The 23,458-nt window shown below is 43.5% G+C and overlaps 3 protein-coding genes across 5 annotated transcripts; 1 reads left to right on the top strand and 2 right to left on the bottom strand.

The window, feature by feature from the left end:
* Nucleotides 1–9,447: 9,447 nt before the first annotated feature.
* LOC123413557 lies at nt 9,448–10,193 on the bottom strand. The gene is made up of 2 exons (XM_045106489.1): nt 9,947–10,193; nt 9,448–9,868 (listed from the first exon to the last, which is right to left on the bottom strand). The coding sequence occupies exons 1-2, from the start codon at nt 10,163–10,165 to the stop codon at nt 9,566–9,568; spliced, it is 522 nt and encodes a 173-aa protein (XP_044962424.1). The 5' UTR covers nt 10,166–10,193; the 3' UTR covers nt 9,448–9,565.
* Nucleotides 10,194–10,430: 237 nt separating this feature from the next.
* LOC123410220 (wall-associated receptor kinase 1-like) lies at nt 10,431–15,022 on the top strand. 3 transcript variants are annotated; one of them, XM_045103128.1, is made up of 6 exons: nt 10,431–10,698; nt 10,790–10,916; nt 12,121–12,341; nt 12,767–13,258; nt 13,345–13,497; nt 13,586–15,022. In XM_045103128.1, the coding sequence occupies exons 1-6, from the start codon at nt 10,494–10,496 to the stop codon at nt 14,812–14,814; spliced, it is 2,427 nt and encodes an 808-aa protein (XP_044959063.1). In that variant the 5' UTR covers nt 10,431–10,493; the 3' UTR covers nt 14,815–15,022. The 3 variants fall into 3 exon arrangements, with proteins under 3 accessions (XP_044959063.1, XP_044959062.1, XP_044959061.1); XM_045103127.1 differs by lacking the exon at nt 10,431–10,698 and having other exon boundaries at nt 10,826–12,341; nt 12,767–12,948; nt 13,028–13,140; nt 13,203–13,258; XM_045103126.1 differs by lacking the exon at nt 10,431–10,698 and having other exon boundaries at nt 10,826–12,341.
* A 3,725-nt stretch (nt 15,023–18,747) lies between these two features.
* On the bottom strand, nt 18,748–22,404 carry LOC123410526. Its single transcript, XM_045103474.1, has 2 exons — nt 22,269–22,404; nt 18,748–21,412 (listed from the first exon to the last, which is right to left on the bottom strand). The coding sequence occupies exons 1-2, from the start codon at nt 22,352–22,354 to the stop codon at nt 19,081–19,083; spliced, it is 2,418 nt and encodes an 805-aa protein (XP_044959409.1). The 5' UTR covers nt 22,355–22,404; the 3' UTR covers nt 18,748–19,080.
* Between the last annotated feature and the right edge of the window lie 1,054 nt (nt 22,405–23,458).

The following is a 23,458-nucleotide window of genomic DNA, read 5'->3' as shown; positions in this document are numbered from 1 at the left end:
CAACGGAGTTACTCGTAGCGATGAAACCAGTCTCTCGTAAGCGTACGAGTAATGTCGGTCCGAGCCGCTTCGATCCAACAATACCGCGGAATCAAGAAAAGACTAAGGAGGGCAGCAAAACGCACATCACCGCCCACAAAAACTTTTGTGTTCTACTCGAGAAGACATCTACGCATGAACCTAGCTCATGATGCCACTGTTGGGGAACGTCGCATGGGAAACAAAAATTTTCCTACGCGCACGAAGACCTATCATGGTGATGTCCATCTACGAGAGGGGATGTGTGATCTACGTACCCTTGTAGACCGTACAGCAGAAGCGTTAGTGAACGCGGTTGATGTAGTGGAACGTCCTCACGTCCTTCGATCCGCCCCGCGAACTATCCCGCGATCAGTCCCACGATCTAGTGCCGAACGGACGGCACCTCCGCGTTCAGCACACGTACAGCTCGACGATGATCTCGGCCTTCTTGATCCAGCAAGAGAGACGGAGAGGTAGAAGAGTTCTCCGGCAGCGTGACGGCGCTCCGGAGGTTGGTGATGATCTTGTCTCGACAGGGCTCCGCCCAAGCTCCGCAGAAACGCGATCTAGAGGTAAAACCGTGGAGATATGTGGTCGGGCTGCCGTGGCAAAGTTGTCTCAAATCAGCCCTAATACCTCAGTATATATAGGAGGGAGGGAGGGGAGGAGGCAGCCTCAAACCCTCAAGGTTTGGCCGAAATTTGAGGTGGAGGAGTCCTACTCCAATCCTACTTGGAGTAGGATTCCACCTTCCCACTTGGAAACTCTTTCCACCTTGTGTTTTTCCCTTCTCAAACCTTATGGGCCTTAGTGGGAACTTATTCCAGCCCACTAGGGGCTGGTTTATCTCTTCCCATAGCCCATGAGACCCCTTGGGGCGTGACACCCCTCTCGATGGTCCCCGTCACCCCTCCCGGCACTCCCGGTACACTACCGATGAGCCCGAAACTTTTCCGGTAATGCCCGAAAACTTTCCGGTAACCAAATGAGGTCATCCTATATATCAATCTTCGTTTCCGGACCATTCCGAAAACCCTCGTGACGTCCGTGATCTCATCCGGGACTCCGAACAACATTCGGTAACCAACCATATAACTCAAATATGCATAAAACATCGTCGAACCTTAAGTGTGCAGACCCTGCGGGTTCGAGAACTATGTAGACATGACCCGAGTGACTCCTCGGTCAATATCCAATAGCGGGACCTGGATGCCCATATTGGATCCTACATATTCTCCGAAGATCTTATCGGTTGAACCTCACTGTCAAGGATTCATATAATCCCGTATGTCATTCCCTTTGTCCTTCGGTATGTTACTTGCCCGAGATTCGATCATCAGTATCCGCATACCTATTTCAATCTCGTTTACCGGCAAGTCTCTTTACTCGTTCCGTAATACAATATCCCGCAACTTACACTAAGTCACATTGCTTGCAAGGCTTGTGTGTGATGTTGTATTACCGAGTGGGCCCCGAGATACCTCTCTGTCATACGAAGTGACAAATCCCAGTCTTGATCCATACTAACTCAACGAACACCTTCGGAGATACCTGTAGAGCATCTTTATAGTCACCCAGTTACGTTGCGACGTTTGATACACACAAAGCATTCCTCCGGTGTCCGTGAGTTATATGATCTCATGGTCATAGGAACAAATACTTGACACGCAGAAAACAGTAGCAACAAAATGACACGATCAACATGCTACGTCTATTAGTTTGGGTCTAGTCCATCACATGATTCTCCTAATGATGTGATCCCGTTATCAAGTGACACCACTTGCCTATGGCCAGGAAACCTTGACCATCTTTAATTAACGAGCTAGTCAACTAGAGGCTTACTAGGGACAGTGTTTTGTCTATGTATCCACACAAGTATTGTGTTTCCAATCAATACAATTATAGCATGGATAATAAACGATTATCATGAACTAAGAAATATAATAATAACTAATTTATTATTGCCTCTAGGGCATATTTCCAACAGTGTCACAGGGAACGCCGCTCCACCGTAGATGCCGACCAATGGTCCCTCGAGCCCGTGTGTACCTCCATGAATGACGCCCCCAAGAGGGAAACGGCATCAGAGCGTCGCCGTCATCCGATCTATTGATCTAGGGTTTCCCAGAGGTAGCAGAGAGTGGCCTTGAACTTCTCCTCGGCGATGCCTTCAGAAAGGGAACGACGTAGACAGCATCGCCATCGCCTGCCTTGGCAGTAGCCGAAAGCAAGCTTTCACCCAGATCTGTTCGAGAGAAACCATCTCTCCTGCACGGGCCACCACATCCTGCGACGTCCCCGGGAGCGGAATCCCAAGATCCACCGCCACTGGTGACGCCACAAGGACCCACCACCTGGCCATCATCCCTGACGAAGGGGATGGCGCCACCACCTTGTTCAGATCCAGCAGCATGCCAACGCCTTCTGTCACCCCCAATCACATCTGTGAAGGAGGACAATCAACGCGCGCACCCACCACCGCTTAGGGCCGCCGGACGGCGCCCGGGCCCGCCACTCGGAGGAGAGCTGGTCTGGGGTGGGAAACCCCAGATCCACCGCCGCCAGGATCCCATCGGGTTGCCGCCCGAGCGTGCCAACTCCGCCTCCATGCCATACGTCCAGGGGCGCCGTCGCATCTCAGCCAGAGGATCCCTCATGAAGAAGGTAGGAAGGTCCGCTGTCCGTCGGGCGAGCTTCGCGTTCTCACAAAATAAAATTCCCAAATGTGGTGCAGCCCAGCTCCCCAAAAAGCCACGGGGAAGGGGTAAAGGAGATACCCTGTCGGCGGAGAGCTGGCCTCTGGGTTTTGGCGGTGCTCGATCTCCGTGGTGGTCGCCGGCAGGGGAAGGGCGGCTCGGTGGCGAGCTGGCGGTGGAGGCTTAGGTTGCAGCCACTGGGCCTCAACATTTTCTGTCTAATGTAAATGTTGTTGATGTGTGAAAAATGTTGAAAAGTGGTTGAAATCTTTACCGTGAAACACAAAACATTTTAACTTGCATGCCCACACCACAAATTGCCCCATGAAGCCACCCCCAAAAAATCCAAAAAAGAAAAACATTACACAACAACATAGTTGTATAGAGATGGAAATAAAATGAGATCCTAACTACTATCATTATCTTTGTCAACATCACACACGCCCTTCCAAACAATTAGCAACTCCATCCTTCCTTAAACCCTTCCTTATGCTCTCAGTCCAATGGAATGTCTATGATTCTATCTCACCCTTAGCATCAATGTTGTAACAAATACTCCCTTCATCCCACATTATAAGAGCGTTTTACAAGCTAATACATTATAAGAGTGTTTTACAAGCTAATACATCATAAGAGCGTTTTACAAGCTACTAGCAAAAGAGCCCGTGCGTTCCAACGGAAGCAAACCATGCAACACATCTTAACCTAATAATCATGACTTGAGACCTTTATTTAAACTTACTGCATAAATAGAATTTAAAAATTGTTAAATAAGTAAAATAACATCATATTTAGATTATACGCATCACTATAGATTCAAATTACATTATAAATAGAAATTTAAAAAATTAAATATGTAAGATACATTAGATTTCGATTCAACACATTTTTTGAATGAAAGTTCATATGTAATAATTTAAAATTAGAGTTACAGTTTAAAAGATATAATTTTTTAAAGTATTTATTAATTATAATTGGACCGCGGATTAATTAACAACATGGACCGACCTCTTATGAAAAATGGATTGTACGCTATTGATTAAAATTACAGCATAAATATTATTTAAAAATTATTAAATAGATAAAATAACATTATATTTAGATTGTGCGCATCACTATTGATTAAAATTACATTATAAACAGTATTTTAAAAAATTAAATAGATAAAGTAACATTATATTCAAATTCTACATATTTTTTTAATAAAATTTCATATATAATGATGTAAAATTAGAGTTACCGTTTAAAAGATATAATTTTTTTTAAATATTTTACACTTATAATTGAACTACAAATTAATTTATTAAAAACTATAGGGGTGTTTTCAAAAACATACGGAAAATGATTTTTTTTACTCAAGTATGTACCGCGGGTGTATTTTATGAAAACTGAAGGAGGTTTCTACAAAAAATCCAAAAAACGATTCGTTTTCTCATTGTATTATGTACTCCAGGTTGATTTCGGGAAAGCACGGGGTTTTTTTTGTAAAAATAAAAAAACGATTCGTTTCTCACTTAAATCCAGACTACGGGTTGATTTCGGAAAACTTCAGGGGGTTTTCTGTAAAACGATCACGATGGACGATAGAAGCACTGCGTCTTTATTATTAGGGAGAGAATATACCTTGTAAAATGTACTTGTGTTGTGAGACGAAGAGAGTAGCATTCTAGGCTACTTTACGCTTTAGACTAATCGGATTCGGAAGCACGCCTTCAAATATCACGCGAGCATGTGGCGCGATCATCTTTCCTCACGCTAAGGGCAGTCTTTGAAATGCAATTCAGGTGAGCACACCCCCCCCCCCCCCCTCCCCACACACACACACTGTCCCATTTTTCTTAAAAAAAAACTACTCCCGCTATGTAAAAATATTAGTAAGTAGGGATTTTGTAGAGAGAGCGCGGTTTTGAATTGAAAATGGTTCAAAAGATTCCAATTTTTTCTGTGGTGCAAAATGCCCGTGTGTGCAAACTCCGTGTTGTGAACTTTGGACATTCAAGGAGCTTGTGATAAAAAAGATAAATTTCAAATGTCTAAGAAACTATTGAAAATCGCACTATTCACATCTGATTTTGTCTTTTTTGCCATGAACTCTTAGAATGTTCAAACTTTTCAAAATTTTGCACAAAGTTCACCCACGGGAGCATCTTGCACCACAAAAAAATGATTTTTTTTAAACTTTTTTGCCATTTTTAATTAAGGTACTGTTCATCGGGCTCATCTAAGCCCGGGCTCCAGCTTGAATTATCGTTTTGTAGAGCTTTACATAAAAATAGGATTTCTTGTCCACGAGGTGTCAATGCCTCCCACTACGGGGGAAAGTTGTATGTCATGTCTTTATTTTTATTGACGGTCAAGCTTATCATATAAGTTACTATACTAAAATGGCAAGTATTTGCTTTTTCTCCTTTCTTTTTTTGATAGTTTACTATTCAATTACATGAACAATATAAACAATGCTGGTGAATAGGACTTGCGCGTGAACAACGTCACGTGAACATCAATTAACGGGCGAACAATTTTTTATATATGAACATTACCCTTCGTTTGAACACTGCTCTCACAGGAAAAAATGCCATTATAAAAAGCTGGGATTTTTTTTACATATCATTTCTGTCCCCCTCCTTCGCCCTCGCGTCCTTGTATAGAGGATTATGATTTTTTTTTACTTTTACCCATTAGTCCTCTCTGCCGGCATAACGATGCAGAGCCGTCACGATCGTCTCCTGACCCTTTTCGATGATGATGTTGTCGAGACACAACAGTAAACCGGTATAATATATTTGCAAGAACAATAACCCATGGAAAAAAATTCTTGATCGATTGATGTCCATCTTTACACCACGACATCAATAAATAGTGCACTAATAATTACCCGAACAAAAATCATATCGGTATCCGAATAAACCCAGAATTGTTAACCGCAACAATCGCCAAATAAACTGAAACAACATACTTGAATAACCCGAACAATAAAACCAACGCAACGACCCAACCCCAAGTTATTATAGTATACTAAAGTGGCAAGCATTTGCTTTTTCTCTAACTTTTTTTGAAAGTTTACTATTCAGTTACGTGGACAATACAAACAGTGCTGGCGAATAATACATGCGCGTGAACAACGCCACGTGAACAACAATTAACAGGCGAACAGTTTTTTTACACATGAACAGTACCCTTCGTTTGAACAATGCTCTCACAGAAAAAAAATGCCGTTATAAAAAGCTGGGATTTTTTTTACACATAATTTCTGTCCCCCTCCTTCGCCCTCGCATCCTTATATAGAGGATTATGATTTATTTGTTTTTTACTTTTAAGCATTAGTCCTCTCTGCCGGCATACCGATGCAGAGCCGTCACGATCGTCTCCCAATCCTTTTCGATGATGATGCTGTCGAGACACAACAGTAAACCGGTACAATATATTTGTTCATACTTGCAAGAACAGTAACCCATGAAAAAAATTCTTGATCAATTGATGTCCATCTTTACTTCACGTCATCAATGAATAGTGCACTAATAGTTACCCGAACAAAAAATCAGATCAGTATCCGAATAAACCCAGAACTGCTAACCGCAACAATCGCCAAATAAACTGAAACAACAAACTTGAATAACCCGAACAATAAACCAGAGCAACGACCCAACCCCAAGTTATTATATTATACTAAAGTGGCAAGCATTTGCTTTTTCTCTGATTGTTTTTGGAAGTTTACTATTCAATTACGTGGACAATACAAATAGTGCTGGCGAATAGTACCTGCGCGTAAACAACGGCAGGTGAACATCAATTAACGGACGAACAATTTTTTACACATGAAGAGTACCCTTCATTTGAAGGGTGCTCTCACATGAAAACAAATTACGTTATAAAAAACTGGGATTATTTTTACACAACATTTATCTCCCCCTCCTTCGCCCTCGCGTTCTTATATAGAGGATTATGAATTTTTTTTTAATTTTACACATTATTCCTCTCTGTTCTGTCGGCATACCTATGCAGAGCCGTCACGATCGTCTCCCGACCCTTTCCGATCATGATGCTGTCGAGACACAACAGTAAACTGGTACAATATATTTGCAAGAACAGTAACATGTGAGAAAAAATTCGTGATCAATTGATGTCCATCTTTACACCACGACATCAATGAATAGTGCATTAATAGTTACCCGAACAGAAATCACAGCAGTATCCGAATAAACCTAGAATTGCTAACCACAACAATCGCCAAAAAATGAAACAATAAACTTGAATAACCCATACAATAAAATCAGCAGGACTAATTCATGGATAGTGAAGAAATATGTGAGAGAACACCAATGTGTAAGGGAATGGAAGCTGAAGCAGTTCACAACCAAGTATTTAGCTGCCAAATACCTGGAATCTTTTAGAGCAGATGACAAAATGTCACTCAAGAATTTTAAAAATGTTGTGCAAGCAGATTTCAACATGGAGCCTAGTAGAAGCAAGCTTTCAAGGGCTAGAAGAATTGCAATGCAGAAGATACATGGAGATGAGTTGGAGCAGTATAATTTACTCTGGGATTTTGCTGCTGAAATTAGAAGATCTAATCCTAGGATCACTATGTTTGTTAGTGCAAAAGATGGACTTTTTGAAAACTGCTACATGTCATTAGATGCATGTAAGAGGGGGGTTTTGGCAGCATGCAGGCCCATTATATGTATTGATGGGTGCCATATCAAGAACAAGTTTGGTGGAGTGACGTTGACTGCTGTTGGTGTTGACCCAAACGATTGCATATTTCCTATAGCCATTGCAATTGTGGAAGTAGAAGATACCAACAGTTGAAAGTGGTTTCTAAGCACATTGAAACAAGATTTAGGCATAGAAAGTACAAGGGCATGGACTCTGATGAGTGACAGGCAGAAGGTAAAATCTTGATTATATTTGTTTACTTGCTGCCCTGTTATTTATGCTTATTTATGCGTATTTGTGGACTGTTATCTGCAGGGATTGATATATGATGTAAATGCATTGTGGCCTGATGCACAACAGAGATTTTGTGTAAGATACCTGCATCAAAACTTTGCTAAGAATTGGAAAGGTGACATCTTCAAAAACAAATTGTGGCAAATTGCAAGAGCTACCCGTGAGGCAGATTGGCAGAAGCACATGGAGGAGATGAAGGTGCTGGATGAGCAAGCATGGCAGTACTTGGATGCAATTGACCCAAGATATTGGTGCAAAGCTTTCTTTGATCCACTTTCAAAGTGTGACTTGTTATTGAACAATAGTTGTGAAGTGTTCAACAAGTGAGTACATTTGATCTCAGTTAACTGTAGCATTTCAGTAGTTGTAGATGTTCAGTAATTCTATCTTTCCATAAATTCCAGGTATATTCTTGATGCTAGAGAAATTCCCATTGCTACTAGTCTGGTAAAGATCAAGGACCAGTTAATGACTAGATTTTACACCAAGACTTTAGAGCCAGAGGAGTAGTGTGGAAGCATCTGTCCAAAATTTAAGAAAAAGTTAAACAAAAATATTGACTGGGCCAACAATTACCAAGCACTACCTGCTGCTCCACACATTTTCAAGGTTATGGGGCTGCATGGTGAGTATGAAGTGAACTTGCTGAAACTAGAGTGCACATGTAGGGCCTGACAGCTATCTGGCATTCCTTGCAGACATGCATGTGCATGTTTAAGGCATGAAAGGATAAATCCAGAAGAGGTGGTGAACTCATGTTACAGCATTGCTGCATTCAAAGCTGCATATGGTCAATTGATAATGCCCTGCAATGATCCTAAAGTGTGGCAAAAAACAAATGGACCACCTGTGAAACCACCCAAATATGACAAGCAAGTTGGTAGGCCCAGGAAGAACAGGAGGAAGAATCCAGTTGAGGAGGAGGAGGGAACTAGGATGAGCAGACATGGAACCATTGGCCACTGCAGTGCATGCCATGAAACAGGCCACAACAAAAGAAAATGCCCATCACTAGGTAGAGGTGCAGTAGTCCATCCAGTAGAAGCACCACAGCAAGAAGCAGCAGAAGGAGAAGCACCACAGCAAGAAGCAACAGAAGGAGAAGCACCACAGCAAGAAGGTCTTTCTCCATAGCCAGAGCCAATTCAGATAGTGCTACCAGATGAGGAACCAGAAGAAGCTCCCCAGATGACACAAACCAGACAAAAACTACCAGTCAAGAAAAAACTAGTGCCACAATCCAGGAGAAGTGCTTCCAGTGTTGTTGCATCCTCATGCACCCCTGATTTGTCCACAACTAGTATCATTGACATTCTGCAAGAGCAGGTGAGTGCATATACCAAGTCCTGCAATTTTGCAAGAACAACTAGTATTTAATGTCCCATTTTCCTTTTCTTTCCAGGCTGCATCCACTCAGCAATCTCAGACTCATATTCCAGGTCCTATACCTAAGAGCCAGTTCATTGCAGGTTGTAGAGATGCTCTACCCCCTCCCAGGTCAACAACTGCAACATTGGGCTTGAAAAGGAGGAAGAATGTGCCCACCAAGAAGAAAGATAACATAGTCCCTTAGCTATAGATGATGAGTGACAAATAGTTTGGACATGGTTTACCTTTTGGCTAGTGAAACCTGATGGTTAGGATATATTTTGAATGATGGTTTGTACTGAAACCTGATGTCAAAATGTGGTGACTGGTTTCACACAAACCATCAGTGCACTTCTAAATTATGTGTAATGTGGATTTGCAAAGTATCGGATGAATCGGATGTCATTGCAAGTTCCTGAAAATCATTGTCTTATTCATTGCAAGTTCCTAATCGACATCGAAATAGATCACATTCTTGCAATCAACAACACCAAAGCAGTAACATTCATTGCAAGTTCCTGATACATAATCTACTTAGCTACAGCCACATACAACATTATTGCAATCAACAACACCAAATCACTAATCACAGCCCTACGCAGCACAATCAAATGATCCATCTTATTCAGACATTGTTCCATTTTCGGAACCAACTGGTTCATCTTCAGTCCAGTGCCTACTTCCTCCTCAATTGCTTCAATCCGAAAGTCACCACCCGAATAATCAACAGATGCAGTGCCACCACTAGCGATGAATCCATTTGCGATTAGGAAATCAACATAGCTGTCCTCCCCGTCTTCCCAGTAGTAGTGATTGCAAGGATTCACCCCCTTCTTCATAAAGAAAAATCAATGGACGCAATCAGCTTTCAAATCCAAATGAAAACCCAAATTTTGCAGTGAGAAACTTACGCCATGATTAGGGCACTTGTAGAACACACGTCCTGGATTAGCTTCTGATTTGGAAATGCACCGAACCGTGCGACGCGTTTGACAGCACGGACATGGAACTAACGGCAGCGGTGACCCGAGAGGTGCATGCCGTCTGGGTCCTAAAGCTACTGGGAGCGGTGCAACCGACGAGGAAACCTTCAATCTCTTGCCACCCGACGAGCTTCCGGCGAGAGACATGGCGACTGGAGAAGAGAGCTGAGGGAGAGCAAACCTAGGGACTGGGGAATAGAAAGATAAAGTCTTTATAAGGGTTCAGATGCAAATATCCACGACCCAGACGAGAAAAGGACCTGAAATGAATCGCTTACATAACATTTAAGACCTAGACGTGCATTTTCATAGATTTAGGACCAACTTGACACATCTCGTAAACTTTGAGGACCACTCATGCATTTTAACTCTTTTCTTTTACAAGTGGTTGAAAGAGAGCGGTTCTTCGCAGCATATGGGCAGTCCGTGACTTCTAGTCGTCTCGTACATTTGGGCTGACTGCAGGAACTGCGGGATGGACGGGGGCAGAGATGGGCGCCGCTTTCTCTCTCTCTCGTGCAGCGCCGCCAGGGCGATTGGGATTTGGGCGACGGCCTGTGTCGCTCTTGGATCTCCACGAGAAGGGGGTGGCGACGGGCAGCCGTGGACCACCATCCAGCGGCCGGCACCCGGCACTGGCAAGTGGGGCTCAGGGGCAGATGCAGGCCACGCCATAGCTGGTAATCGACTAATTCCCATCTTAACAGTTGGTTTGTTTTGTCTGTCGAGCAAGTGATGATTGATGCAGCATAGCTTACGGTTTTTCAACAGATTTGCGAATGAAGAACCGGTCGTCGTCGTCGCTTGATTCCAAACCAGTGGTCACTGCCGTCGCTGTTTCGCAACCAGTTCATTCAACCCTGGTGGAAAGACTGGAGTACCTTGTCAGTGGACAGCGGTGCGTATGATATCTTGGAATGCATCACTAACTTTGCAAATTTTGAAGTGCTACATCAATGAGACCAGAGTACCATACCATATCTGATGTAGTGACCCTAATTTAGCTTAATGATGATGATGAATCATTTCGAGCCCATCCCCTTGTTATCGTTGTAGAATTAACACATGGTTGATACTGCCATACTGGAGTATCGTGCTTCTTTTTATTTATTTTTGCCCTTATTAACGAGAATAATATCATGTCTTCTTTTGGTCTCAATGAGGAAACTTCCTACCCTGAGAGGAGAAAGCAAAACTTTCCTCCGTAACTGCATAATACAGGCCCCATCAGTGATTTTGACATCTTTGAATTTTAATGCCCGTCAACCATCTCTAATAGAGCTCCACCAGGTGTGGTATTCTATGGCCAATTACTCACACACAAAATCCCAAACATCTCTCAAGCTGAGCATAGGAGTGAATTGCCCAGTTCATGCCATGTTTGCTTTGCTCATACTTGCAAGAATACTTACCACGATAGCGATGACCGAAGCACGAGCATCTGCAGTTTTGGTAAGTGTAGATAGAAGCACCGCCCAGCCTCTGAACCGCTTGATCAGTCGGTTAGAGACTAGATCCCTGCGGGACGACAGCACCGGCATGGGTTCTTCGAATTTTACTCTCCCATCGACCAGCAGTTGTGCCAATATATGTGGTAACTTGAGCTTCATTTACCCATTCGGCATAGGAGACGGCTGCTTCAGGAATTCTGACTTCAGTTTAGTTTGCAACCACACCACTCATCCCCCAAAACTGTTCTTGGATGATGATAGTACGACCCAGGTTACCGCCAATATTGATGCCGGTGGCATGACGCCGGATGCTTTTCTGGTCAATTTTTCTAAAACCATCCCCATGAAACCTGGCGTCGATGGCTACAACATGTCATGGACTCCCGGGAATAGTTTTACCGCTTTAGAGTCGATGGTCCTTACTATCGTTGCTTGTGACTTGGATGTGTACTTGGTAGATAAAAATGTTGGTAATCTTAGGTTGGTTTGTAAGGTAACATGTCCCAGCAAAAAGATTGCAGAGCAAGTGTACATGCAGGATCCTCGTGGGCCTGGGTCGTGCTCTGTAAATGCAGTTATTTTTGTTCATACCGTCGAGTTACAGTTTGTTCGCCACAAAACAAGCAAGATGAAAACACATTCTCATCTCAGCATCTTGTGGGATACAATCAACGTAAATATTGAGACAGTAATTGAATGGAGTATTGTGGACCAAACGAGCTGCTCCAGCAGCAAGGAAGATAGCAATTATGCATGTGTCAGCCACCACAGCGAATGCATGGTTCCTTTTACTCATGTTGGTTATGTCTGCCGATGCAAAAGCGGTTATGGAGGCAATCCGTATATCTCCGGTGGCTGCTTGCCTGACCACGGTAATCTCCTCCATCATATCCTTTATGAAAGGTTTTTGTTGCAGGAGTTTTTATCGTGAGTACAAGGTGACACACACAACCACACACCTACAGTCAGCACAGTCAGGGCATAACATTTATAAAGCTCCTTTTGGATTCGCACCTTAACAAGAGCATATGTAGTTCTACAAAACTAACTCCAGGACTATAAAAAAATATCAATTATTTGTTGAAAATATTATATATATATCCAAGTGAATTAGCAAATAAACTTAGAGCCATATCTAGTCCAACATAAGCATCAGCTTTTCTGAAATGATACACATGATTTTAGCTTTTGGTCTTTTATCTATGACACTACACAAAATTATCTTGCTTACTAGCTAATCTGAAGTTTTTTTTTTCCAAACACTATCTGACGAAATTGAAATTCTTTTGAGAAACAGGGTATAGTTCAAGACCAAGAAAGGCGAATTGTTCTCGATGGTGTGGGAATATCAGTGTCCCATTTCCATTCGGCATAGAAGAAGGCTGTTCTGCGAGGAAAACTTTTGAGCTCCACTGCTCAGACACTACACTACCCATTCTCCAGACTTATGGCGGCCTCATTGATGTGACATACATAAATGTCAGTGAGGGGCTTCTGGGAATCAAATATGACTCAAGTTTTGGAGAGGAAATATTTAACACCATATTGCAATCTTCAGAACCTCAAGAACCAACCTTGTATGTTGATCCCCTGGAATCAGCTTCGGTGCGTTGGGCAGTTGACAGTCTTACATGCCAAGAGGCCAAAAAGAACGCCTCTGGATATGCGTGTGTAAGTATCCATAGCTCCTGCCTCGGTGTCATCAGCTCCAACAAAAGTTATGTTGGATACAGGTGCGCATGCTTGGATGGCTTTGAAGGAAATCCATACATCACAGATGGTTGTGAAGGTTACTGTCATTCTCTGTATCTCTACAACTATAGTTTACTATTTTGTACAAATGTTATGCATCTCCTGACATAGATATTGTTACAGATATTGATGAGTGCAAACGGACACCAGGACTTTGCAAAGGAAATTGCCACAACACTGTGGGAAACTACACCTGCACCAAGTGCCCTGATCATACAGAGTATGATATAACAAAAATGCAGTGCACTCCCGTTAGAAAGCAAAATCTCCTCTTAGGTGAGCCAATATAAACTGCATGCTCGTTTTTTCTCCTTAAAACATAATCAGCATATATAGGATTGACGGATCAATTTCATTATGGTAGGTATTGTAATTGGGCTTAGCAGTGGCTTTGGCATGCTACTTTTCGGACTAATTGCAATATTTCTCATTCGAAGATGGAAAAGAGATGTCCAGGAGAAACTAAGAAGGAAGTATTTCCGAACGAACAAGGGCCTTCTCTTAGAACAGTTGATATCAGCAGATGAAAATGCGAGTGAGAATACAAAGATTTTCTCCATACAAGAGCTTAAAAAGGCAACAAATAACTTTGATCTTGCACGTATCCTGGGACACGGAGGGCATGGCACAGTCTACAAAGGGATCTTATCAAACCAGCATGTGGTAGCCATAAAAAAATCCCAGATTATCAGGGAAGGTGAGATCAGCGATTTTATCAACGAAGTTGCAATTCTCTCTCAGATAAACCACCGGAATATCGTGAAACTTTTTGGGTGCTGTCTTGAAACTGAGGTCCCCTTACTAGTGTACGACTTCATTCCCAATGGTTCATTATTTGAAATTCTGCATCATGATCCTAGCAACATAGTTTCTTTGACATGGAATGACTGTCTTCGAATAGCGTCAGAAACTGCGGGTGCTCTATGTTATCTCCACTCTGCAGCCTCGATTTCAATCTTCCACCGTGATGTGAAGTCCTCTAACATACTCCTGGACGTGAACAACACTGCAAAGGTTTCAGATTTCGGCGCTTCAAGAACTGTCCCCATGGATCAAACTCATCTTGTCACAGCTGTGCAGGGCACATTCGGCTACTTAGACCCAGAATACTACCAGACTGGGCAGCTAAACCAGAAGAGTGATGTTTACAGTTTTGGTGTGGTGCTCCTAGAACTTCTTATCAGGAAAAAACCTATTTTTACAGCTGAGTCGGGAATGGCCGAGAGCTTGTGTAACTATTTCCTCTTGGAGATCAGGTCGAGGCAACCCAAAGAAATAGTGGCTGCACAAGTTCTTGAAGAAGCGACCGAGGAGGAGATCAATGGGGTTGCTTCTCTTGCGGAAAAGTGCCTGAGGCTAAAAGGTGAGGAAAGGCCTACAATGAAGGAAGTCGAGACAACATTGCAGCAACTGCGAATGAATCGGACAAATTCATCTCAAGTTGATCCATCTGCTGAGCAAGAGATGCAAGGTCACCAGTCCATGACCATGAACCTGGCCGGGAGAACTTATAATGTAGCATCTCAGCGCAGCCAAAACGCCTGCTACAGCTTGGAGCAGGAGTTCCTCGCATCCGCTAGCCTGCCGCGCTAGATATGATTGTCTAGTTTCCACTTTCCAGTGTGTTTGTCACTGTTGCTCTTTCTAAGCTGAGTCAAAATGTACTGTGCATCACCATCTTAGATCATCTTATCTTGTACAATCCCCTAAATGCAGTCCTGTTTTTACAAAATGTATTGTGCAGCATCATCTTACTTGATGAATGTATTACCTCAACAAAATTAGTGTTTCATCTTTGATATATCGCACTCTATTTACACACATCCCTTGCTGAAATGATATTCCCATATTGAACTGGAACCATTCCTGCTATAATTATGTATTTCCCATTTGATTTAAGTAACCAGCTAGAGTGCTGCATATTCACTTAGTCAAAGGTTGCATACGGTGTAGCTTCTGTGATCAAGGTACATTCAGCTCTTCAATCTTCATGGATAGTGAAGCCAATTTGCCAAAAATCTAAGCATCCCTGAGGCGTACAAGGCCTACTGAAATATATGCCAATGAGATTGAAGAAGTTCAATAGTGTGTGAACTTATTATAATTTGGAGAAGTTCAGTCAAACTCTTGCATTTGTACACATATTATTGATGTTTCATACTGCCTGAACTTATGATATGAGTTTTCCCGACACGACAAAAGCACTATTGCTAAAAAAGGCCTAAGAAGCCTAAGAGCATCTTCAATAGGTGTTGTATATGTAAAAATAACTAACTTAAACAATACTTAGGCAAAACACAATGCTTCAACAGGTGTTGTATATGTAAAAAAATTTACAACACCAACTCCAAGTGTTGTAAAATTTTGATCTTGGTGTTGCAAATATACAACACAAAAGCTAGGTGTTGTAAAACGGCCAGCCGCGCGCCAACCCCCAACTGCTCTTCCGTTTCCTTCCTCGCGCCCGCCAGCCGCTGCCTGAACTCGCTGAGCCCGCCTCCCGACCACGTCGACCACCGCCCGACCACCGCTGAGCCCGCCTCAACATCGCCGACCCGTTCCCGACCGCCTTTCTCGCCGCCGCGCCGCCGCGAGATGCCCGATTTGGTCTCGGACGCCGGCCAAATTCACGGCGGTGGGAGCTTCTCCAGCGGTTGCAGCTGGCCGAGGCGATGGGGTAGGCTTCTGCCGTGGCTGTGTAATCGTCGCCACCCAACGGCCCGCGGCGCAGGTGCCGCCGCCGCTCGCCACTCGACGGCTCCCCCTCCTCGGTGAAGTGGCCGCCGTCGGCCTGCTCACCGCTCCTCTCCGCCGCTCGTCTGCTCCGCTTCGCTCCGTCGCCGGCTGACCGCACCGCCGGCCGATTTCTTCCACCTCGCAAGCAAGGTGTTCGAGAAAATTCCCGAAGGTAAAATTAGATGAACTTGAGCTTTTTTGTTGGATGCAAAGTAGTTTACCGTTGATTTTCCGCTTGTAGATGAGCTCGTGTGGCTCCTGTTACGTGGACAATTACTCATCCTCATCGGATGATGAATTTGAATTGAACGAAGAAGACATTGCAATGCTTGTGGCAATGCACAAGGGGAAGAAGCGAATGCACGGTGGTCCCGTCTATGGCCGTGCTTTCATTCAGAGAGAACGGGTGGAAGCGCACAAAAGGTTGATGCGCAACTACTTCGGTCCACAACCCGTTTTCCCGGATAAATATTTTCGACGCCGGTTCAGAATGTCCAAAGACTTGTTCATCCATATTTGCAATTATGTGAAGCAACATGATCGAAGCTTCGAGCAGAGGAGGAATTGTGCAGGGTTGCTTGGACATAGCATCGAACAGAAGGTCACTGCTGCATTGCGCATGATGGCCTACGGTGTTCCTACGGACTACATTAATGACAACTTGGCAATGACAGAGAGCACTTCTATCTTTTATGTCAAACAATTTGCCAAGGCTATTGTAGAAGTGTTTGGTGCACAACACTTGAGAGCTCCCAATGCTCAGGACACACAAAGGCTGTTGGAGATGAACACATCTCGTGGATTTCCACGTATGCTAGGTTCTATCGATTGCATGCAGTGGAAGTGGAAAAATTGTCCAAGAGCATGGCATGGACAGTTCAAGGATCGTGGGAAGGATGCCACAATCATTCTTGAGGCCGTTGCCGATCATGAAACATGGATTTGGCATGCATACTTTGGCATGCCTGGATCTTGCAATGACATCAATGTGCTCGACCGGTCACCTCTTTTTGCCAAGTTAGCAAATGGAGAAGGACCACCGGTGACCTTTGAGGCAAATGGCCGCATATACAACTATGGATACTATCTTGCGGATGGCATCTATCCAAGATGGAGTACATTTGTCAAGCCAATTTCCAAACCCCAAAGTAAGAAAGAGCTCATCTTTCACAATGCACAAGCGACAACTAGGAAAGATGTTGAGAGGGCTTTTGGGATTTTGCAATCCCAGTTTGCTATTATGCGAGGGCCATCTAGATTTTGGAATCAACAACAACTTTGGTACATCATGACTGCTTGCGTGACCATGCATAACATGATCATTGAAAATGAACGGGGACAAAATTTAGATTACAACTTCTATCGGTTGATGGGCATACGTGTTATGCCCATGAGGAGAGAGGAGCGAATCAAACGCTTCATGAAGGTGTACAATGAGATTAAGTGGTTGCGCAGCCGAACAACAGCAGCACAGCAATAGCTAGGCAGCCGGCCGATTTTTACAACATCGGTTACAACATCTATTGGAGTTGGAGATTTACAACACGAATATACAACATCAGTTGGAGTTGGCTGTTTTTTTGGTGTTGTAAAACACACTTTTTGGTATTGTAAATTATATAACACCAAAATATACATCATCTATTGGAGATGCTCTAAGGACGTGATGTTACTCAGCCCGAGCTTAAATGAGCTCGAGTGAACAGTAAATTTCAAAGAAATTGAAAATAAGTTTAAAAAAATCTGAATTATTTTGTGGCAAACATTTACAAAATTTCTGGATGCTTGTAAATTTTCATCATGAAACAACATTCATGAAAGTGTGACAAGAAAACCGATGCTGCTGATTTTGTTATTTTTGCCATGACTTCAAGGAATGTTCTTTCGTGATGAAATTTTACAAGCATCCAGAAAATTTGTCAATGTTTGACACCCAAAAAAAAAACAGATTTTTTAAACATGTTTTCGTTTTTTATTTCATTATTCATCCCGAGCTCATTTGATGCTTCCCTATTGCAATTGTAACACCGTGCCAAGCCGGCACGTAGAACGCCCCTGTTTGTTAACTATGCGAAATCAAATTAATGCCTTTTTTGTCTCTTATCATTCGAACTGGCCTCTGTTAGAACCCTACTGTTTTGTATATGAAAGTTTGAAGAAGCCCTCCTTTGTTAACAAACTACAAACTTCGCAGCCATAGGACAAAACAACTCATGATGTCTATGCTCATATGAAGTATGAGCAGTGAAGTGACATTTCATGTTAGATGTGCATCAACCGTGACGTGATCATGCTGATACTGACAGTTCGTTGCTGCCATGTTAGTTCTTCCATACATACACAACAAAGCACTGGATAACATTTTTCTATTACTATTAAGAAATTATTATTATTGTCTGCCTAAAAACACAACATAGCCTTTTGCACACACACACACAGAGATTTCAGTCCTCTGGCATAGCAAGCATCACGAAGAACACAATCACCCAGCTTACAACAAAGCTTCTCTTTTTTTTCCTGGATCAAACAGCAAGCACACAAGCCAAGCAAAGCATACACCTCAGTGAGGCCTTCCTTCTGAGGCAGCAGTAACCATACATGCACAACAAAATACACTTCAGGGCAAACCTTGTTACAGTAACTGGAGAAAAAATGCCTTAATTCACACACATGCCCCGGCGAATTCAAAAGGAGACATGTATTCTAAAGAAAAATTTGCTATGCAGGCCTGGTTGTTGAAATTAATAACTTAAAAAATAAGATTAAGATGCAAATATGAGCACAGGCACATGCAGAAACACTATCTTCACCATGCGGAAACAGAGCGCTTAACTTGTCTACTCCAGTACAGATAATGCAATATGTAGTTCAGTACATGTTCATACAATGCGACGACCAAACACCAAACTGAACGACAAATTAAGTGGCAAAAGCTTGAGTAAGCACCAATTGCCACCATAAACGTCTCTTATTCTAGTAACTGAAGGATGAAACTAACAGCAAAAGCTTCAGTACGACTGCCACCATGAAAAATCACCTATTTTTCAGCTGCATGAGTCTGTTGGAAGAGATAGTTTTCCAGTAAAGCTGATAGAGCAGCAAGCCATAGTTGCCCATCGGTGATCACTGGCCATCAGAATAGAACATGCTTGGGTACACCCAGAAGGCCTGAAGCTGGCCATACCAGTTTCTCTTGTACACAAGATCAGGGTCGGTGGAAGGATCCCATACAGCATGTGCCGTGTCACCAAAGCCATGTACGCTCCAAGGCTGAGAGTAATGGGCGTAGTACAGGCAGTTGCTCCTCCCTCCCCACTTCTCTGGGCTCAAGCAAGAGAACGGCGGGCTTCTCATATCACCCCCGACAAAGAGTGTCCAGTTGTCCAGCTTCTTCACCTCCACCCATTTTGCAGGTCTGGTTGACATGTCAAGGCGGTAGGGTTTATACAGGACTGGTGCTCCAAATGAAAAGCTTATGTAATGGTCAACTATGAGAAGCATATCGCCGCAGACCACCAGCCATGGTCTTAGATATGGGCACTCAGTCATGCCATCCCACCACTTTGTAGTTATCTCCTGCAGGCCAAGCTGGGGGGCAAACTTCAGAATGTAGATCCTCTGGCAATAATCCATGGCAATGAATTGACCATTGAATTCCACAATCTGATCTATCCGTGCATCCGAAAGCTTGAGTTCAGACCAAGAGTCACTTCCAACCGGCCAATCAAACAGGGAGGATTGAGTGCTGACAAGGAGATGGCAGTTAGGCGATGCAAGGGGAGCTGTCAGGGTGCCACCAAAGTAGAACTCCTCCTCACAGTCACCACTGAATGGGAGACATGGAGGTGAAACCTCGGCACCAGTGAAAACATCAACAATAAGACACTTTCCTTGGCGGCAGCAGATGAGATGCCCATAGGAAGAGCCAGCGAAACGCATCCTCTGGAAAGTTTCTTGAGGAATCTGGCAGTGGAGGGCTCTGTTCTGGTTGGCTAGATCAATGACCTTACATGTGCGTAGCTTGTGACGACCATTGCTGGAAGGGAGATGAGGGGCTTGGACACGGACATTGGGTCGGACGAGGAGAGGCGGGAGTTTGGTGCACAAGGTCGATTTGGATGGATATGAAGAGAATGCAGCACGCCAAGAACAACAGGTGCTAGCAAACGCAATAAGGTCGAGAAAGGACTCCAACAGAGGAACAATGGAGTGAAGCAGGTTATCTGGGAGGTCAGCCCAGTCTTGGTGCCCCGACGGTACTGGGGCATCAGAATAGAACATGCTTGGATACACCCAGAAAGCCTGTAGCTGGCCATACCAGTTCCTCTTGTACACAAGATCAGGGTCGGTGGAAGGATCCCACACAGCATCTGCCGCGTCACCTAATCCATGTATGCTCCAAGGCTGAGAGTAATGGGCATAGTACAGGCAGTTGCTCCTCCCTCCCCACTTCTCCGGGGTCAAACAAGAAAACGGCGGGCTCCTCACATCACCCCCTACAAAGAGTGCCCAGTTGTCCAGCTTCTTCACCTCCACCCATTTTGCAGGTCTGGTTGACATATCAAGGCGGAAGGGTTTATACAAGACTGATGCTCCAAATGATAAGCTCATGTAATGGTCAACCATGAGAAGCATATCACCACAGACCACCAACCATGGTCTTAGATATGGGCATTCAGTCCTGTCGTCCCACCACTCAGTTGTTATCTCCTGCAGGCCAAGCTGGGGGGCAAACTTCAGAATGTAGATCCTCTGGGAATAATCCATGGCAATGAACTGACCATTGAATTCCACAATCTGATCTATCCGTGCATCCGAAAGCTTGAGTTCAGACCAAGAGTCACTTCCAACCGGCCAATCAAACAGGGAGGATTGAGTGCTGACAAGGAGATGGCAGTTCGGCGATGCAAGGGGAGCTGTCAGGGTGCCACCAAAGTAGAACTCCTCCTCGCAGTCACCACTGAATGGGAGACATGGAGGTGAAACCTCGGCACCAGTGAAAACATCAACAATAAGACACTTTCCTTGGCGGCAGCAGATGAGATGGCCATACGAAGAGCCAGCAAAACGCATCCTCTGGAAAGTTTCTTGAGGAATCTGGCAGTGGAGGGCTCTGTTCTGGTTGGCTAGATCAATGACCTTACATGTGCGTAGCTTGTGCCGACCATTGCTGGAAGGGAGATGAGGGGCTTGGACACGAATATTGGGTCGGACGAGGAGAGGCGGGAGTTTGGTGCAGATGGTCGATTTGGATGGGTACGAAGAGAAGGCAGCACGCCAAGAACCACAGGTGCTAGCAAACGCAATAAGGTCGATGAAAGATCCCAACAGAGGAACAATGGAGTGAAGCAGTTTATCTGGGAGGTCAGCCCAACCTTGGTGCCCCAACACTCCTGGGGGAGTGGAGACAGATGGGTTAGACAATTTGCTCGGGCTTTGCGTGATGGCAAACTCTCTGCAAAACACAACAAATTCAAGGAAGAAAGGTTAGAAAGATTAGTCCAGCAACAAATGAAGAAAGGCAGACAGCATGCTTGGACCATGGATAAGCAATTGAGCACGTGTTGTTCTCCAGATCTTATATATCCCTTACATGTCAAGAAAGTCGACACTTACAAATAGCAAGAAAGTCGACACTTACAAATAGGCAGCAGGTTGATCGATTGAATTTGTAAGATGGTTGTGACAGGGCTAAGATGATAACATGCACAGATAAGAATTTTATTTTGGAAAACCACCATGTAGTTAAAACTTCTTGTGACAGCGAAAACCACCTGCATCTTCAGAGCATGGCATTGAAATGGTGACGAACGCTCTCGCATTTTGCTTGGCTGTAAACACTGAATAAACCATCTGCAGTTATAGCTCTATTACTAACAATGCCCTACCAATACCGACTGTCAGTACATGCACAGTACGGATACACTGAAATTCCAGGGGCGCTTCAACTTGGGTAGTTTTTATACTCCTTCCCATGTGCAAATCACGTAGTGGGGTATGACGAACGCTCGACCTAATTTTCTTCTCAAAACCAACAAACCAATTCTACTAGCCGTACACGCGCATCCCATCTAGGGTTCCAAGGCGGCTCGGTAGTATATCTAAATCGTTTACGGCGAAATCGAGTGAATAATCCAAACCAAAGGACAGCAGAGACGCGATTCGAGTTCTTCCCACGAGAAGGATTGCTTGCAGGGTTGCACGACGGAGTAGATAAACGACGCGCACACGAGAGATGAACGAGGGAAAAAGTGATGAGAAACTAGGGTTCAGGGAAGAGGGAGAGGGCGGGAGAGGGGGAGGGCGCAGGCCTTGAGGAGGATGCAGGCGCTGGCGACGACGACGTCGACGGCGACGGCTGGCGGCGTCGCCGCAGGCGGCTCGCTTTCCTTCCCATCCGCTTCCGGAACACCCTCGAGCAGTGATCTCTCTCTCTCTCTCCAAACAAGGCCGCAGGGGGGCAGGGGAGGTCCTATCTGCCGCTCTCTGGGGCAAATTGCTGGCCGCACGCACAGGAGGATATCCTTACTGGGCCGGCCCAAGTTAGCGACCAGCAGCGAATATGGTGACCACAAAAATGGTCGAGTTATGTAGGCATAGAATGCTCCTAGGCCGGCCCATATTACTTTATTGTTTGAAACAAATTTAATAAATGTTTTTCTACTTTTTTCAAATTCCATAACACTTTTAAAATTTTCGGAATGTTTTTCAAATTTCGTACAAAATTACTTTTAAATCCGAAACACTTTAGTAAAAATATCAGAACATTTTACTAAATTCCGGAACATTTTTTCAAATTTCGGAACATTTTTATAAATTTTTGAACCTTTTTTCAAATCCAGAACATTTTTTGGAATTCTGGAACATTTTCTAATATTCCTGAACATTTTTTAAATTCTGGAATATTTCTTAAAATCCGGAACATTTTTCTAATTTTCAGAACTTTTTTATAGAAAAATCCGAAACATTTTATTAAAAATACCATAACATTTTTTCGAATTCTGAAACATTTTTTAAAATTCCAGAAGTTTTTTTTAAATTCTAAAACATATTTTCAAATTCTGAAACTTTTTTGAAATTCCGAAATATTTTTTAAAAATCCAATTTTTTTTAAATCAGTAGTAAATAAAAAAGAAAACAATAAAAAGAAAAACAGATTCAGGAAATGTTTTAGAGGGTGCTTGGATCCAAGGGACTAAAACTAGTCTGATTAAAAATAATCTCTTTAAGAGGCTAAAGTTCCAAGAACCCCTGATTAAAGAGAGGCTAAAACTAGTCTTGAGGCTAAAATCTTTTAGTCAGGGGTACCCCTACTAAAATGTGGATTAGTCCTCTCTCTCCTCATTTAACTCTTCTCCTTTAACAAATGCAAGTTCTGGATTGGAGGGTTTGGAGAATAATAAATGTTCATTAACTTGATTTTAGTCTCTTTAGTATTTGGATCCAAGCATGGGTAGCCCTGCAAGTTTTAGTCCCACTACTTTTAGTCATGGGACTAAAA

This window comes from Hordeum vulgare, chromosome 7H (assembly GCF_904849725.1).
Source record: "Hordeum vulgare subsp. vulgare chromosome 7H, MorexV3_pseudomolecules_assembly, whole genome shotgun sequence".
In the NCBI taxonomy this organism is placed as follows: domain Eukaryota; kingdom Viridiplantae; phylum Streptophyta; class Magnoliopsida; order Poales; family Poaceae; genus Hordeum; species Hordeum vulgare.
Note: the sequence above shows the minus strand (reverse complement) of the source record. Positions and strands in the feature narration are given on the sequence as shown.